The sequence below is a fragment of the Myodes glareolus genome, chromosome 21 (genome assembly GCF_982192425.1).
Source record: "Myodes glareolus chromosome 21, mMyoGla1.1, whole genome shotgun sequence".
Lineage (NCBI taxonomy): Eukaryota > Metazoa > Chordata > Mammalia > Rodentia > Cricetidae > Myodes > Myodes glareolus.
Window position 1 is genome coordinate 51297421 of NC_142046.1, and position 19397 is coordinate 51316817.

The window sequence follows — 19397 nt, forward strand, 5'->3', positions numbered from 1 at the left end:
TGCCTAACCTCTTCACCTAAAACAGGCGTCTCTCTCTCTCTCTCTCTCTCTCTCTCTCTCTCTCTCTCTCTCCCTCTCTCCCTCCCTCCCTCCCTCCACCATGCTTCCCATTTCCATTTCCCCATTTTCTTCTTTGAGGATCCGCATGCCAGAGAGCTTCCAGGTGATTCACGCTTGCACCAGGATGCCCTTAAATACTTAATAACTTGGGGTCCTGCTTTGAACTCAAGGGATTGATCCTCTTGACTTCCTCATCTCCTGAGATGGACCCATCCCTCTCCTGTTCTGGAGGCCATGCTGGGGATGGAGGTGCAGACTCCATCTAAGCTTTACCAGGAATATTTTCTAAGTTTGCTGTTTGGCTTTTAGACTTCAAATAGCTCTTAGAATCAATATTTTGATGAGTGAAGTGTAAATGAATGAGACATACAGAATGAGTTTCCCCTCCGATTGCATGAAGAGAAATTCTGTGAGTTTCTATCAGAAAGCAAGAGCTTAACTGGGCATGTGCTGAGCTCCTGGGGAAGGCATGGCTACTGTCTCTGGCTATGGTCACGGGCCTCACCATCTTCACGACCTCTCTTTGTTGACTTTTGCCTTTGGGGACTGCTATTAAGCTGTCATTGTTCCTTTTTAAAATTAAGGTTTCAAAATAGATAGAGATGCTAGCCAGCAATCCCAGCTCTCGACACACGCAGTACTGTTTAGCTAGCTCTTGGTGCCCTTGAATTGAGTGCCAAAACAAGATAAAAGTTCACTTTGGGAGATTTTTTCCCCCTCCCTCCCTCTCTCCCTACCTCCCTTTCTTTCCTATCATGTTGTTGTTGTTGGTGTGTGTGTTGTGAGACGGAATCTCATGTAGTTCAGGCTAACTAAGAATTCAACCATGTAGCTGATTAAAAAAAAAAGCTTCAAACGTCTGACCCTCCACCCTCCTGTCTGTCCCTCCTGAGTATTGGGGTAACAGGTACAGGCCTCCCTCCTCACTCTTGCTTAGTGCTGAAGCTCAAACCTGGAGCTTCCTCCTTGTCAGGCAATCACTCCAATCACTGAGCTACATCCCCACCCCAGTTGGAGATTTTCCTTCAGAGTGAAGAACAGAAATTTATTTGTGCCCAGGAACAAGCTCTTTTTTTTTCATGTCAAGTTTTGCTTTTATGGAGCTTATCCAGCATAACAAGTGAGTCTGAGTCCAACAATCTGAATCAAGAGTCTGCAGGCGGCAAGGCAAGAAGCCGGCTAACGGGCTTCAGGCTGCAGCCCTTCATTTCCGCGTTCTTTCTTTGTTTTGTTTTTTTTTTTCATTTCATTTTCACTGGTTATAATGCTTTTTGTGCCATAATAAAAATGTAGTGATGTTCCATTAAATTTTTTCTCTTTATCCTTTTGGCATTTGTATAATAGCAATAATAAGGGCAACAGATGGTTTTAGCCACAATAAATAACTCAAAGAATTCCATTTTTTTTTCTGCACGCAGATATTTATTTTGAAGGAAGCAAGCTGGCAATCTAAACAGAGAGCATGGTTTTCCCCCAGCGTACGTGAGGAAAGCAGATGATCCTTCCTTCCTTCCTTCCTTCCTTCCTTCCTTCCTTCCTTCCTTTCTTCCTTTCTACTTTATTTCTATCATGCTGTGTCTTATCAGCATAACAGTCTTCTTTCTATATAATTTTTTTGAGATAGGGCTTCTCTGTGTAACAGCTCTGGCTATCCCAATCACTCTGTAGACCAGGCTGGCTGTGAACTCACAAAGATCCGCCTGCCTTTGCCTCCCGAGTGCGGGATTAACGGTACGTGGCATGACACCTGGTATCATAACAGTTTGTAACTTAGGTGTGTACCTTAATATACTGCAGTGGCCACATTTATAGGTTACCTTCACTGGGTGTATTTTGGGTTGGGTTGGTTGTTTCTAGACTGTCTAAGTGAGAATGACAAGTAGATGTGGGTTCTCTTCACGTTCCTAGTTGATGGACAGAAACCAATAGGAATGGTGGTTTTCAGCCCCGGCCCTGTATTAAAGCTATCTGGGAATCTCTTTTTTTTTTTTCTTTTTCTTTTTTTTTTTATTCTTATAATTATTTAAACTTAAGTTTCCATTTCCGCCCCTCTTCCCAACACCCTCCCACTCCCCCCACTCCCTCTCCTCCTCCCTCTTCGTCCCTTAGGGCAGTCAGGGTTTCCTGCCCTGTGGGAAGTTCCAGTTCCTTCCCCCTCCCTCCAGGTCCAGGAAGGTGAGTGTCCAAACAGACTGGATCCCCAAAATCCAGTATATGCAGAGGAAACAGGTCCCAGTATCATAGTCAATGGCTTTTCAGAAAGACTTCGGGCCAGCCACAGTCAGAGAATCCGGCCAAATTCCGAGAATCTGGTTAGATCACCTCCTCGTTCAGTCCCAGTCCAACTGGCCTTGGTAAACTCTCATTAGATCCGTTCCCTTGTATCAGTGGGTGATAGCATCCCTCGCAGTACTGATTTCGTTTTTCATGTTCTTCCTCCTTCTGCTCCTCATTTGGACCTCGGGGGGCTCAGTCCGGTGCTCCAATGTGGGTCTCCGACTGTATCGCCGTCCTTCGCCAGATGAAGGATCCCACCGATGGTCCTCTGCTAGAAGTCTGGGAATCTCTTAATAAGCGATGCCAGTCCCAACCCAAGCCTAGCCGTGGGCTATCTTGAGGTTGGAATCAGGACTGCTTAAAATCTACCTGTGTGATTCCAATGCAACTCCAGCGATAACCATCATTGACCGGGAAGCATGGCTTCACACCTCAACAGGGATCCGGGTCCTATTGAGAGCTTGAGGGAAGCAGCTCCACAGGTCCACATAGTCCTCAGAATTTCCTGGTGGTACTGTGCCGCTGGTTGGGGACCCGTACTCTGAGAACACGAAACGCTGTGTTGAGAAACTTGACGCGGAAGTGAGTTCAGCGGAAAAGTGAGCCATGACTAATTAGTCGCGGGTGCCACTGTCACGGGAAGGAACAACTGTATTTGTTTCCTATGTTAGGAGACTCATCGGGTAATTGCCTTGCAGAACAATGTGGAAATGGGCCACCTCTGAAATGATTGAGTCTTTACAGCTCATTTTACCCATATCCTGACAGCCAGAACCAGGAGTCGCTCAGCTACGTCTCTCACGGTGCTCTTCAGCTATTACGGGCCTGCTTCTGCTGGAACCTACTTTGTGTGGAGCCTGGAATCTCTACCCACCATAGATAGCTGATACCAGAGAGGAGTAGATTATCTTCCTATGAGTTATTCTATCTGATCTGGGGGCTGGTTCTTAACGCGGGCTTAGACCTCGAGTCCCAGAACATGCCGGTTTTGGTGGCATACCCTAGAAGTTTGTAGATGTTCAGGGGTAGGGCTCAGGACTGCAGAACACAGGCAGGCAACAGAACTCAGCCCGGCCTGCTTCTGGCCTTGCCCTTTGACCCCTGAGTGCTCCCTGTTGTTGGTTTTCTTTCAGTTTTCCAGCCCTCTCCTGAGAAGAGAAGCTGTCCAGATTCAGGAGCAAAATCAAACAACGGCCATGAGGAAGCTTCAAGTAACTCCTCGGCGAATGCTGACACAGATTGGTGAGTGAACTGATTGCTTATAGTATCTGGTGTGGCCCAGACTGACCTCGAATTCAGTATATAGGCAAGGATGGCCTTGAACTTCTGACCCTCCTGACTTGATCCCACAAGTGCAGGGATTATAAGCATGCACCACCCACGTCTGGTTTATCCAGTGGGTAAAATCCAGAGTTTCATGTAGATCGTGTCAGCGCTGTACCAACTGACATCCTCAGTCCAGATAGGTGAGTCTTACTCATTTGAGTTCTCTCGTAAACCCAGGTGCTTCATGAACCACGCAGCAATTCCTACCATCTTGTTAAGACAGTAAATTGGGAAGAGTGGAGCCGAAAGATGTTTCTTTTAGAACCTCCAAAGTTATAAGCCATGGTTCTATAGAGAGAGGTCTTCATTTCATAAGGACAACCTGAATTCAATCTTGATTTTTTTTAAAAAATAAAGAGAATTTAATTATATTTATGTGGGTCGATGTTTCACCTGCATGTGTCTGGGCACCATCTGCATGCAGTGCCCCTGGAGGCCAGAAGAGGGCATTAGATTCCCCCAGGACTATAGTCACAGATAGTTATCAGCTACTGTGTGGGTGCTGAGTACTAAACCCAGGTCCTCTGGAAGAGCAGCCAGCCAGTGCTTTTAACTGCTGAGTCATGTCTCCAGCCTCCAACTAGAATGAAGTTAGTGCAAAAAAACAAAACAAAACAAAACAACAACAACAAAAAAACCTGATAAAACAAACTGAAGTGTTCAGTCCACAGAAGAAGCGGGCACACAGCACACAGTTCCCTTCCATGGGGAAAGAAGGACAGAGAGAGCCAGGGGGCGTCTGCAGGAAGAGTCAGACATGATGGAAGTAGTGTGGAGGATGAGGATGGCAGGGACGTGCGGAGGTTCTCTCTCCAGTCCCCCCCATGCTCAGCACGGGGGCAGCATCTTCCCATGGGCGTCTCACATAGCCGACACACCAGTCATCTGCAGGCACTACCACTCCATTGCAGTTGGGGAAGCTGAGTCTGGTGACAGCTGTCAATCAGACATCAGTGATTGACTGACTCAGATATCGGCGCCCCAGATGTGCAAGTGTGCTGAATTAGTCTACGTGAGATCTGGATGCGATCTCTGGATCTCCGAGAATTAAGCAGAGGTGATTAATTAATGAAAAGAAGGGGGAAAAGGAAAGGTCTCGCTTGGCTTTCTCAGATTTCCTATGGGCTGCCTGTCCTCCCTCAGCTGGGGTGCATCAGGCGGTGCTATGCTGCGCTAAGGGACAGACTGAGCTCTGCGTCTAGAACCGCTGTCTCCAGTAGCCACACCCGCTAATACTTGTTTCCCATTCGCACCTTCCTGACTAACCGTTTTACAGACAGGAAACTGCTCAAGCAGAGAAGAGCCACATATGCTAGCGTCTTCTAACATTTAGACATTCTAAGTTACTGCTGGCCAGTGTCACTTACAACAGAGTCGGCTTGAACGGAGACCATCTACGCCAGCATCCACACTTTGAGCCAGTCAATCCTACTGCTTCCCTAGGCTCCAGATGCCAAATGACTACTCCAGGGATTTGTTGTTATTGTTGTTGTTGTTCTATCCATATTGTGTCTTTACTTATCATGGCTTAAATCTTAAATCACAGTCAGCGAAGGAATATGCCATGGTGAGCATGAAACCGTCACTCTTAGCTTGGTGGAGAACATTCCAGCACCCAGTTCCTCGTCGACAGCCTCGCGGGAAAAGCGGTCCCACCTCTGTGTGATGAAGTGGGTCAGTTAAGCAGAGGAGGAATCAGACTGGGCCTGAGAGAGGAGTCAGGAGGTGCAGCGTTGCAGCTCACCTCTGTTTTCTGTGTGAACTGGTGATGGTGTACCGTGAATGATATAATGAAAGGGCTAGTGTTTCTGGGTTGTAGGCCTTGCTCAGATGATGGGCACCCTCCATAGTAATGCTGGGGGGTACTCTAAGGTTTAATCTGACCTGCCTGTGGCGAAGCCCCGAGGCTTTCTGTGTTCCATTTCCCACTGCAGCCAGCCTATTATATAGAAGGGACCCCAGGAAGAAGGCAAGGGCACAGAAGGGGAGGATGCGGATGGTTCTGCATGGCAGCTGTAACACACGCCGGAGGAGCTGTCTCACTGTGGACACCTCAGAGTGACTGGAACCCTTGTGATGCAGGCAGCTTGGGGAGAGTTGGCTCCTCACAAGAGGGAAAGACAGGCGCGTGTTTCTTCCGTGTGTCTCTTGTAGCTCTGGGGCTGCAAGCCAACTGACCTGACCTCAGAATTGACAAGCCAGAGAAGCAACCTCCCAGTCAGCAGGGCCAACTGTGGGCCAGATTTCCATGTGGCCTGTGAAGTACAGGTTGCCACAGTGCTTGATAAATACTCTGTGTAGTGAGTCCTTTGTGGGAATACATGGCATCACTCAGGGGACTAATGACAATAAATCCCCCATTAGATTTCTCAGATGGTACATCCACCCATTAGAGGCGGTGGAGCAAGAGGGAAAATGGCGGCATGGAGAGAAGGGAGTAAGCAATAGTCGTCTTAGGAGATTCTTATGATATGGTGGACTCTATCTACATGTGACTCTATTTGGGTAGAGAAAGAATGAGCTTTGGTAGCAGTCGTGGGTTCAAATCTTACTTCTGCCACTCCAGGCTTTACTATCCTTGGTGTGTTCCTCCCTTTCTCTGAACTGAGCCTGCAGAAGGAGAGGCAGCTGGGACGGCTGGAGAAAATCTCTGTGAAGGAGCAGGCACAGCGCGAGACACAACAAGGAAGGTTGCCGGACTGTTGATCGTGGTGACAGAAATAGTAGCAATCGTCGTAGTAATATTAGCATTTAAAGCTGATGCGGGAAGGGCCAAGGCTTCTCTGGTGCAGCACTGGACTTATAGTCCAAGATAAACACTGAGATTTCCAAACTTTAGAGTCTTTGACAGATGTTTACTCTCTGCTTTGACCGGAATGCCAAACTTCATTTGTGTTTCTGGTTCTGAACTCAGGGGTAAATCCCAGGTTGACTTCAGGCCCTGGACTCACCCTTGGCCGTGGGGCCAGGATGTGACTAGCATATATGCCCACATATAACCTTCCGAACTTCGCTGACTGCTAAGAGTTTTCTTTAACCCCCAAGATGGTTAAGCTATTAACTGGTCACATTTATTTCCCCAACCCTTTGAAGCTAGGAATCTTATCACCAGCTGAAAAGACTTCAAGGAAAAAAAATATGTTTTGCGTTATATTTTTCCTTGTGGATTGGCTTATGGCTGTACATAAATATTTATCTGAACTATTTCAGCAAACCCTAAATCATCAGCAATCCTTCTGCAGAGGACCCTTTTGGAAGATTTGTGTATGTCGAGAATGTCAGCAATCTCTTTATAGATTCCAAGGACCAGAGGCCCTTTGCAAATATTTGGGAGGTTTTCAACATGTCTTTTACTTTCCAAAATCTGTGCATCTCTTCCTACCGATCCTTCTGGATAGAATTACCATGCCTGGCCTTTCTTTACCTGTTGGTGTTTTGCCATATTTCAAAGTCTCAATCCTGTGGCACCTCCTCCAGGGCCTAGAGCAGACACAAGCAGAAGACTGCTCCAGACAGAAGAAGGACCAGGCTATGGTGCAGCCCTAGGGTGTGCGGGCACTACTCTGGGGGCAGAGAAGGGTCCAGTGGGAAAAAGACTAAGACTGAACGAGAGTGGAGTGAAGCAAATAGAACTATTATAGGCAAAGACATGGGGGGCCCTGGACTTGGGAGACTTCACAACAGTGACAGCCAAAGGGGTACCACTCTGTTGACCAAAAGATACAAACCAAGCCTTTGACTAGGATATGGTGGCCAGACATTTTTTTCCCCATACAATATTTTTCCGTTTTTGATTAGTTTTCTAACATACAAAAATAGAAATATTTCATGCAACAACCCAGATTTCAGATAGTTTTTGAGAACTTGGAGTATCTGGTGGTGATGTGCTGGAATGGATTCGACGCTGCTGGTCTGCTTGTCCTTGCTTAGCCATGCCAGCTTCTGCATTGGAATGTTGTTCTCTGCGTCCAGGGGCCTCTGCCTGGTAGAGGAGACAATTCAGGCCACCAGCTCTGGAGCCAAGGTGTCTCTGTCCAGGACCGTGTCCAGCTAGCTCCATGACCTTAGAAAAGTATGTTTCTTTATTTCACCTTTCCCATATGGCTGGTGTGGGAATAGACATGTCCAGAACTACCCGGCCTGCCATAGGTAAGCAAAATGTTAGTTGTGATCTCTTTATCCCGCGAGGGACAGTCAACACTAGAGCTGAAACTGACGCTCACTTCTGTGTCACGCACAGAACCTAGAACGTGGGCTCTTAGGCCATAACAGACAAGAAATAGTTGATGAGGGACTATGTTTTCGGGGTTCCTCATTCTCTAAGGTTTAACTTCAGCATGCTGGTTAACCTTTTACACAAAACGTGCTGACTTTCTTCCAAAGCCACCAGTACTTAGGAAATAAGTTCTTCTGAGCTCTCCCCTCCAAACTCAAAAACAAACCCACATTGAGAAAGGTACTTAGTTTGTTGTTAGTTGTGTTTTCCCCACAGAAGTTAAGCTGAGAGCAGGCGGCTGTCTAAGATCATTTCTCAAGCTGAAGTCAGTCGCTAGAGATGAGTGCCTAGGAACTTCTGCAGAGAGGAAGTCGGGGTGCCTGTTAGACAGGACCCTGGGCCTTTCTGAGCTGGTCCCCACCCCTCCCCCACTACGAGAGTCAGGGCTTTGTACTCAGTGCCTCTAACACGATGGCCTGTGTGTGAAGAACCAGTTTCCAGTGTTTCGACCCACTTTCCATATATACTGCAGAAACAATCCTGCCTCACCAGGTCTTACCAGAGGCGACTGGTGAATGTGGGCAGGAGATTTATGATTAGGTTAATGCATTTCCTGTAGTTGCATTTCAATGGTATTTTAATAAATAAAGCTTGCCTGAAGATCAGAGAGTAAAATAGCCCCACTGGCCAGCCTTACAGACCAGGCAGTGGTAGCACACACCTTTAATCCCAGTAGCCACACAGTTGCCATAGAAACCGGGCGATAGTGATGCACAACTTTAATCCCAACCCTAGAGAGGAATAGAGGATGGGAGGAGACAACTCACAATTACAGTCTCATTCTGAGGTTTCCTGGAGGCAGGATCACCAACTTTGGGTAGAAGAACCCTAATATCTGTCCCTGAGTTTTTATCAGTCATGCTTCTGCTTCCCACCAGCAAAGTTGGTCACAAGGTTGGAGTCACTGTCTCCTGAGAAAACTTGCATGTCTATAAAGCCACATTCAACTTCTAGTTGGATAAACAGCATCTAAAACTGAACGACGGAGCCAGATTCTAAAACAGCAGCAACAAAAAGTTCTTTAGGTTTGCACAGTAAGAGAAAGATAGTGCTCTTTTTGTATACAAATGATTTCCGGTCTGAAAAGACCCCTACTTTTCAAAAAAAAAAAAAAGATCTATTTCCGCAGCCTCCCCCCACTTCTCTCTTCCTTTCTCTCTCTTCCTATAACTAACGCCAGCATCTCTAAAGTGTCCTTCCTACTCTAAAAGGCAATTTCAAATAATGACAACATGTGGTTGGTTCTGGCTGCTTCTCAAACCTTGCTCCTCCTCAGCGTTCCGGGAGTGTGCACAAGTCTGGCAGTTCAGTGCTTCGATCTGTTGTCTGCCGTGAGACCCTCACCATATGCGGCCTGGGGATGACGCTCTGCCAAAAACACATGCCGGGTCCATTGTGAAGGATTTAAGAAAAGATACTCAAGGAAGAGGTGTTACAAGAAATATTTTTCCTTCATATAAAAATCAACTTCGTGTGTGGGTATCCTACCACAAATATTTAAAAATGCCGAGGTCATTGTCTTCCAGGTAGAAAAACACATGAACTTTGCACGTTTCCTAATTTTATTTTATTTTCTCTGTTTAATGAGAAGGAAAAAAAAACCCTATTAGTATTTAGCCCCAAATTGGTTTTGTGACTCGCAGCCACTGGCTCTTACCTATGAGAACACAGATCTATCAAGATATTTTCCATCTGTATTGTGCCAAGCAAGCGTCAGCCATGCAATGTTAAGGGTGATGCTGTTGCAGCCTCTCAGTCACTGCTCTGACACGTCTCCTTGATCAGGAGATCCTAGAGCGGCCTGCGTTTGTTCTTTTGGGGAAGAGTGTGTTGGAGAACTTCGGAGAAACAGAGATTGTGTGAGGTTGCGATCGGGAAGTTAGATAATAAACAGCCCCTGATAGGACCATTCTAGTGGCCAAGATCAACACAGTCTGGATGTGGGCAGGAGTAGCCTTCCTGCCTGCCCCTCCCCAGAGGGCCCTTTGTGTCAACAAGCACAGCCAGCCTCCTGGCCAGCTCCCAGGCTCAGAGTGGGGCTATCATTTTTGTTTGCTTTGCAAATATCTTAATGGGAAGTGGTTCAACACCACCTATGGGTTAATCTGAGGGCTTCTGCCTGGCAGCTGTTGACTGGGCGAACCACATGGCTGCTCTCCGGTGGAGGGAGCCAAGTTGGCGTGCACTACCCAGTGCCAGGTTGAGGTATCGTCTTTGCCTCTTGGATTTGCAGACTGGCAGGAAGCACCTTGATGCCCTTTATTTTTAGTTTGTTCCTCCTGGGAGGGCAGAGCTGCTCCCGTCCGTGCCAACTGTGCTTTCACTTCAAGGCAGGGGAGCTGTTGATATTATTTTTCACCGCCGTGAAACAGCCTCCTTCCCCTAAGCCCATACTTGCAGAATCTGCGATTTGTATTAAGTGTAGTGATGGTGGAGATGGTATTGTGGGAAGATCTAGTGGGCCAGCACACAGGGAGCCCCCAGGGAGCCCCAAGGGAGCTGAGTCTGGTCTTCACCTGGGATCTGAAGAGGTGAAGAGCTGCCGCGTACCTGCAGATTCCCATTCTGCTAGTCTGTCAGTTCCGAGAAAGCCCAGGTGTGGCTTTTGTGCATCTAGAGGGACCGAGCACTTTTCCCAGAGGAACATGGCCAAGCCATGCCTTGCTGGATCTGTGACTTCTGAAGTGACATGGGCCATTTCCTTCTCCATGCTTCTGTCTCTGGGTTCTGGCCAGGGTGAGCTGACTCTGTCGAAGCTGGGTAGAGAAGTCCGTGGAGTGATAAGGTCTTGGAGACAGCTTCCAAACGCCATGTTTGTAAGTGTGGAAAGGTCGAATTGCTCAGTGGGTGAGCGGCCCGCTGGACAGTGCACTTTTGCTTGCAAAGTCTTGTCTTTTTCTGGGGTTTTTACACATACTTGAGGGGTTGCTACAGACAGCGAAGTCCCAGAGGCCACCCCCAGAACCTTCTGATGGATGATAAAACCTGAACCCACTCATTTTCTCAGGGCCTCAGTTTCCCCACACTCCCTCATCAAGTCATGAAAGATCAATGAGATAACACACACCAAGTGTGTAGTGCCTCATCGGACACATGAAGTCCCCCATACCTAGGAACAGCCAGTGTTATCTTGGTGGCACGATTCTTCCTTTATGGAAGCCTTGTTATTATACTTCAGTGTTGGTTACTCCAAATCCTTTAATAGTAAGCCAGAGCTAAATTCAGGACAGTTTGAATATCAAATTAAAGAATGCTGAAAAAAAGATATTAACCCACTGAGTAAAATAATTCAAGAGTCTACATTAATAGAAGGAAAAGAAGGTAGAGAAGGTGTGAGGAAGCTCACAGTGTAATTAAAATGTGAAATAATAAATGTAAATTTGATGATTGAAAACCAGACATCTCCAAGTACCAAACCCATCACTGCTTTAGGCAAGAATCCTGAATGGGGGCTGAAAAGAGCAGGTGAAAGACTAGGGAATAGCAAGCTATTTTCACAATGTCAGGGTAAATCCCATAAGAAAGCAGTTAGAGGACACAGAGGAACCTCGCAGAAGCCACTTTGACCAAATGACAGCATCACGGCGATGGAGCCACCAGACCGCATGGGCTTCCTGAGACGAGCGTCTTGTCTGTGGATTTCCTGCCAAACGAGCATGACCTGGATTTAATACCGAGGAAGCAGCAGACAGACCCCGACAGCGGAGTCTGTTGGAAGATAACTAGCCAGTAGGCTACAAAACCGAGCAGAGAGGGGGGCTGAGGGCTCTCTCAGATGGAAGGAGACAGAACCAGAGGTGGTGCCAGGGTTTCCTCTCCCACAGAAGTTGTCACTGGGATAATTTGCAAATTCGGAACACTATGGAGTGGGTCACAGAGTCTCGCTAATAATATCAATTCTCTGGTGTCAGTCACCACATTCTGGGAAGAGAGCACCCTCCCTTTGAGAAACAGTAAGAGATAAAGAGATAAGAGATAAAGGAGTGTGGGGTTTCTCCAAAGGTTCAGAAAAAGTCCGTGTGTTTGTGTCTGTCAGTGCGCCTGTCTGTCGGGGACAGAGCAAATAGGTGCCTGGCCACGGCCTGTTCTTCCTGCTTAGCCAAAACAAGAAGTTAAAATTAAAACCCAAGTCAGTTCCCCTTCATCTCTCAAACTCACTAGCCTCATTCTCTTCGAATGCATAATGATTTCCATCGCTCTTGCCAAACTGTAGTAGAATATCTAAGTTTCAGTGTCTAGTGTCCTTGCTTCTTTGTTTGTTTAAAGGTAGAATCTTTCTTAGGTAGCCCTGACTAGCCTGAAACTATGTAGACCAGACGAGTCTCGAACTCACAGAGATCTGCTTATCTACGCCTCCAGAGTGCTGGAAGGAAAGGTGTGCGCCACCAAGCTTGGTGCTAATTCAGTTTTTAAAGGGCTAACTCTACGACTTGACACAGGTCCACCTATAAGCAACTCCAAGGCCCATTCCTCAAGTGGCTGTAGTCCCAGCTACTCAGGAGGCGGAGGCAGGAACGTTTCCCGGGCCTGTGAGTTCAAGGCCCAGCTGGACGACATAGTGAACTCCTTTGGAGGACAAGCCTACTCAGAGGAAAAGCAGAGGTGACACAAAAGAAGCTGTCTAGAGGTCTTGCCATTGCCTCCCTTTCGCATTTCTGCGTCTAGGGATTTCTCTCTCAGAAGTAACGGATACATCTTAAGCGGGAAATATCAAACTTTATTTAAAGACTGTGCTTTGTTTCTGACTTCTGGACCTGCACATCTTCTTATTTAATTCTTGTAAGAACCGGTAGTCTTTTCTTCTTTTTTCCTAAAAGTACAGATGTGATCATTTTCTCCCAGCCCAGCAAGGGTTTTTATTTACGGCGTATTGATGAAGAAAAGGAGGCGCTGATCTCACTTGGGCAAATGGAAGCACGGGCGACCCCTTCCATTTGACGTTTGCGAAAGCGACAAATCCCTCTTCCATACAAGCGTGTTACTGGAAGTATCTGAAAAAGCTTAAAGAATTAGTCATTACTTACACGAAATTCACATCCGACTGGATATCTAATCTGTGTTTCATCTGGCAACTGGAGCCCTAGTAGTTTGGAGCTAATTATGAAGCATGTGCGTAGCATACGGAAGCATCCCGAAGTGTGGCCCTACGCCTTGACCAAGTCCTCGCACACTCCTCTGGTTCTGGCTGCCATAAAACAGCATTTTACGCCCTTTAGCAGCCTTGGGAAACACACTCAAAGCTCCCCATTTCTGCTCGTTTGCTAAGGTCCTGACTCAGCTGTCACTTTCTGGAGCCACTTGAGCTACTCACAGCCTCTCCTCCAATACTTTCCGGCCCCTTCCTCTGCGTTTACTTTCTTTCTTGAGCTCTGACTTTGATTTAGCCTTCTGTAGTTTTTATTTGCAGAGGAATCTCAGGCCCCTTGTTCGCGGCTTTATCCTCAGTGCCTAAGAATGGTGGAAGACTAATTGAAAGGTGTTTGTGGGATGGTTGGATGGACGGACACACAGATGGGCAGACAGACAGATGGGTGGTGTCCAGAAAGCTGTGAAAAGGCTTGCATTGCACAGGGCGTACGTATTGCTCATATAAAATCTAGAGATGGCTTGTTACCAAGTCAGAACCTAAGCATGGCGTGGTGTGCATTCCTTAACACTGGCCCATAGATACAAGGAGACCTTGTGATATAGCAGGGCATCTCTTAATCTGTTCTTGAATATTTTCCAGAACTTAATGTTGACTGCGCCAGGTGTCAGTTGTTAGGATCCCTGATATAATGGTGCAATTAACTGATGTGTCCTGTACAAAACAGTGCTGGGGATAGAGAGCACAGGCTCTGTAGCAGCCAGACCCGGTTTACATCTGGCTGTGACCCGTACTGCTTACTCAGGCAGGCGGCCCAGCTTCCTCTCCCTGATCTGTGAAATGGGGGTGTTCAGGGACCTAAACCATCCGCTGTGGTTTGAGGATGAATGAGGCGATCCCACCAAGCCCTCTGTACTCCCCAGGCAACAAGAAGGCTGCTTCTGTTGCTGCCCTGGTCTCTGGTGACTCCACCTCAACCCTCTCCCCACCACAGTGCCTTGTGAAGCCTTGCTCAGTCATCCTGCCCAGACTGTGGCCCTCAGACAGACCGCGCTGCCTGCCTTCAGATCACAGACATCCTTGTCACTGTTCCCAGCCCATTCCTTTTCCCAGCCAGAGGCTGGGTGCTGATAAAGCCCACGACAGCTCTCTAAGTGACTGTCAGTGGAGTGTCACTTGTCCAATAAGGTACCTTTCTCATCAGGAGGAGGAAAAGCCTCTGCTCCCACCTCAGGCTTTTACAGTGACAGCCGCCTGCGATAGAGTCGTGCAGGAGAGGGGAGGAAAGAAAAGAAGCGAGACTCCAAGAGCTTGTAAATTAACACTGCAGGCTCGCGCTGGAGACAAGCAGTAGGGTGAACAACTATGATCATCTATAGAAGCCTAGTAGGAGTCGGGAAATTAGCCTAAGTCCACAACCTAACTGGCTCTGACTTAAAGCAGTACAATAGGAAACGTTCATGAGCTCTTTCAGGTGGTTTAGTCCTTGAGCCATGTTCTAAAACAGAAAAACACTCCTAGTTTAGAGCAATCACATGTCCACATACTTAAGTAAGATTTGCATATCCAGCTCCTTCGGCGATAACACTGACTGGTGAGAGATAGGAGATGTGTGTTTCAATGTCTTTATTAAAATCCTGAGTTATTCAGAACAAATGAGAAAAATAAAAACATAAGCCAAGCTGTCAGATGCCGTTCTCCTGGGTCCCTTTTTCTAAACACACCCTGTGAAGTGCCTTCCTCTTCTCTTATGCCCTTTGTAGTCCCGTGGTGTCATACAGTAAAGCTCATGACAGTATTTTCCTCTTGATAAATGTCAGGGAGAAAAATGTCAAGGCACCGGTTTCCCACAAAAGCTGTGAAGATTAAAAAGACGGATAACATCTAGTGTTGGGGATACAGAAAATAGCACCTTTCGTACATTTGTGGCTAGACGTTAAGTTTTGTTGCTTTTTAGGGGAGAAACGGATGTTGTAGTTGAAATCCTTAGAGGAGGAAACGGACTTTCTCACCCTTAGGCCCAACAACGTCACACCAAATATTTATCCCAGGGAAGTAAGAAAATTAGAACTCAGAGCCACATCCTCTGAGTATTAAATGACCCCTTATTCATAATGTAAGAAATGGACACAATGTCTATATTTTTAAAATATATGATTATTTAATTCACTTGTGGTAATCACTCAATGCAACAGTGTACAGTCATAAATACGATGGTGTAAGAGAGAAGTGGATGCAATTTTAATATTTAAAATATGATGATTCAATTTTCTTATGCCAGTCACCCACTGGAACACTGTGCAACCATAAATATGATGGTATGCATAGATCTTTGCATATGCATTTATTGTATAGTTATAATATATAAAATATGCTCAGAATTACGAAAGGAAGGCTAAAATGCTGATCTGAAAAGACACTAGGTATGAAGGTTGTCTCCACCTGTATGATCTTCTCCTTTGGTATTTATATAAGAGACAGTGCAGAGGGAATATGTATCACTTTTCATCACAGAAAATAGTCTTTAATCAGAAAAAAAAGGGAGAACGGGAAATATTTTGCTGTCAGGTCTTTTACCTATTTTGGTCAGAAAAAAAGGTGTTGGTATATATTCCTAGATTAGTGGTTATGGAGATTCAGGTGCCTGGGTTCATAACTGTTCCTCAGCTAAGAAACAATGCCAGAGTTGGTGAACTCTCCATTAGGAAGAGCTGATGGATTACCAGGCAAGGGACTCTGTGGTCAGTGACCAATCATCTGAGGAGAGGCCCTTAAGGGAGAAAGGCTTTATTCTGGCTTTCAGTTTGAAGATGCAGCCCATCCCACAAGAGACACAGTGGTGGAATAGGATGCCATTGCTTACATCTCAACGAATCAGGAAGCAGACAGAGAGGATGCTAGTAGCATCCTGCAGACTTTTTTCTTTTCCTCCCTTTGTTTATTAAGTCCAGGACCCATAGGATGGTGCCACCCACATTCAGGTATCCCCTCAGTTGAGCATCTTTGGAAAAGTACACCCAACACACACCCATTAATGAGTTACCTCATTAATGCCCTAGTTTAATCTAATTAACTAACCTCGTCATGGTGCTCACTGGTCTTTGTGCTGCCCCCTTGATCATTTCCCCACCAGGTTTCCTCAGCAGGTGAGGTGCAGACCCTCAGCTCGTCTGAATGCGAGACCAGGCAAATCACTGGCAGAGACATGTCTTCCTGGTTCTTGGAGTCAGTATAGCTTGTAAATGTAGCAGGGGGCCTCCAGCTCTACCAAGAGTAAAGGAGGCAGAGGGGTTGGAGGTGGAGACAGAAGGTTTCTCAGGATGGCTAGTTTAGAGCCACAGTCACATTTGTATGAGAGGCAACAGCATTCACAGGCAGGAAATGTGACCACAACCTTGAGAAATTTCCCTGGGGCTTGACAGGTGCATCCCCTAGGGGTGGTAGCAATCAGTGGGAAAAATAAAACATTGTAGACATTTAATTTTTGTAGTGAAAAATTCAGCAATGCATGCATTTAGATGCTTGTGAACTGAATGCAATAGTCTGTGCTTTAAAAAAAAAACTTTTTAATCCCTTCTTCTCTGTGTGTTCAAAGCTAATGGGCACACAAGGTGGAAATAGGCAACACCACCCACATGGAACAAACCAGGGTAGAGTGGGGGCGGTGCTGGGGATGCTGGAATGCCCCCTACACTATACCCCCAGCTCTTGAAGAGTTCTTTATTCCTTAATAGAACTGAATAATGGAGCTGGAGAGATGGCTAAATGGGTAAGAGAGCCTGCTATGCAGGCGTGAAGACCTGAGTTCAGATGCCAGAACCCACATGAAAAACCATGGCAATGCTTGCCTGGAACTCCAGCACTGTTGGGACCAGAGACATGAGGGTCGCTGGGGCTTGCTTGCTGTCAGCTTAGCTACAAAATCAATGAGAGCTGCCGACTCAGAAGCATGGGGGAGAGGATGATAGAGCAGGACAACGATGTCCTCCCCTGAACTCTGTACTCACATCTTTAATGCTCTACTTAGCAGCATGAACTTGGGAGAGAGGAGCCTGAAAGTGAGCTGAACTAACGTCTCATGCAATAGCCAGCTTTGTTCAGAGCATCAGACACAATACACTCTGAGGGTGAGCCACCTGGGTAAAGTGTACAATCCCAAGGACAAGTCGTACGTGGCAAAACCACGTTTCTGCACAGAGACATACATGAGTAGCAACAGCTGAAGCGAACTCACTCCTGTCCGCTCCACTTTGGAAGAGCACGCAAACACATTCCAAGGGCAATTCTGGGTTTCGAAGAAACTGAGATCACAAGACTCTTGTCTAATTTTCATAAAGTTTTCTCACAAGCCCTTAGAATTCTCACAGGATTTTATTCTTGGTCTGTGTCCACACACACACACACACACACACACACACACACACACACACACACCCCTGCACATATACCAACACATATATAACACACAGATGCACACACCCCCTAAGAAACCTTGAGAGGTAGCTAGAACTACCTAGATCTAGTTAAAATGAAAATTGCCAGTTTCAAGTCAGCACATGGGCTTCAACACAGAGGGGAATCCCACATCAAAGAACAGTGTCGCCCCCACCCCCCCTGCACCTTACATAGCTTCATTTACCTTTGTGGTTTGAACGTACTAGAACCACTTCCAATCTCTTCTTTCTCATGGTAATCGGTCCAAAAAGACAGCTGGGGGTGCATGTACCTAAAACCTGCCTCCCTTCTAGGGTCACGGAGACCTACTCTGTTCACACAACCTACTTGGAGCACCTTGCCTGCCGGGTTCCTTGACAGCTGCCCCTCAGGGACAGGAAACTTGTGTTCCTTTGGTTCCATGTCCTCAAAGGAACATGGACAGGCTGCTAGTTATGATGAACAACCTTTCTCCCAGAGCTGCCACCTAAGGAGCAAGCTTGACAGAAACGCTCCTATGTTTAGAGTCACCAGGGACGATGTGGCGGCAACCTGCTCTGCTTTGAAGATAGCATATGCTTTCAAGTGTGCAGCCCTAATACTGGTCTCAATTCGTTTAGGCACCAAGAAGTTATAATTGATACAAGATGAGACATAACTTTCGAAATGTAATCAAAATTAATAAAAAGTACACGGAGAAGACAGTTTAAGTGAGGCTTAGGAAAGAGGGACTCAGCTGGGCGGCGGTGGCGCAGGCGTTTAATACCAGCACTCAGGAGGCAGAGGCAGGTGGATATCTGTGAGTTCAAGGACAGCCTGGTCTACAAAGCAAGTTCCAGGACAACCAGAGCTAAACAGTGAAACCCTGTCTGGAATTCTCCACCCCCTCAAAAAGGAAAAAGAGATTCAGTAGGCACCTGCTGTGTCTCAACTCTCATCTAAGGAAAGACAATAACAGTCTAACCTGACACAGGAAGAGACCAACTGTCAGACAAGCCCAGTGATGAGCCGCCTCCTCTGGCGTCATTTTCTAATTCTACAGCACTTTTGTTTCCAGAATGTATGCATCCACTAGTGAAGGGACAGATCTGGTCCAATTTCCTGCCCCTTGCAAAACTTACACCCCCTCATCCTGCTTTTCAAATGTGACTCCATAAGTTTGGTTAGCGTAACTCCGATACCCCCTGTCCATCATTCCTCATTGAACTGACAAATGGAATTTCGGAGCCTGTGAAGCTGAGGCCCAGACCCTAGCCCATAGTGACTTCCCACTGTGCTACCAGTACAGCGTGACAGAGCCAGCTGGCTTCATGATCTTCACTGCGGAAGAAAGATGCCAGGCACTCCGAGGAGAGCATGTGGCGAGCCAGCCTCGGCACTGCCCCTCATCCGTCACGTGAGAGAATTAGGTGCCAGCCTCTTTGCTTTTGTTTGTTTGTTTGTTTTCTTTTTTTCCTAAGGTGGATTCCTAGAAGAAGGGTTCTCGGTGGTGGCTGGGGTTGTCCATCCTCCCTAGATCACACAGTTAAACGCACCAACTGCATGGAGCCCGGAGGCATCTGCAGGAGAGACTAGCAATGTTTCTGAGAGGCCCAGCTGCTCCGGACATGTGTGGTGAAGGAGAATTTCATAGTCCTTTAGTGACAGATTCATTGATTTGTTAATCTTAACAGAAATTAAAGACTTATTTTTTAAAAAAACTTTTTTTTTTTTTTGATGCAGATTCGAAAGGCAGTGTCTCAGGGCTGGGGAGAGGACTAAGTGGATATAGGACTTCCTGGTAAATGTGAGGGTGGATTTCAGTCTAGAACTCACATAAAACCCGGGCAGGCAAGCAGAGAGAGACAGGGAAGGACTGGCTAGGCTCACCAAATTAGCCTGCTCTAGGTTCAGTGGGAGATCCTGCCTTGGTAAATAAAGAATGGAAGAGAAAAATAC

At 46.6% G+C, this 19397-nt stretch overlaps 1 protein-coding gene across 1 annotated transcript in view; it reads left to right on the forward strand.

Moving 5' to 3' along the window:
- The window catches only part of Myo3b (myosin IIIB), a 326704-nt gene that overhangs the window by 227245 nt on the left and 80062 nt on the right, over positions 1 to 19397 (forward strand). The window contains exon 28 of the mRNA XM_087900046.1: positions 3471 to 3579. Coding sequence (XP_087756172.1) covers positions 3471 to 3579 — 109 coding nt within the window. The remainder of the gene's footprint in view (positions 1 to 3470; positions 3580 to 19397) is intronic.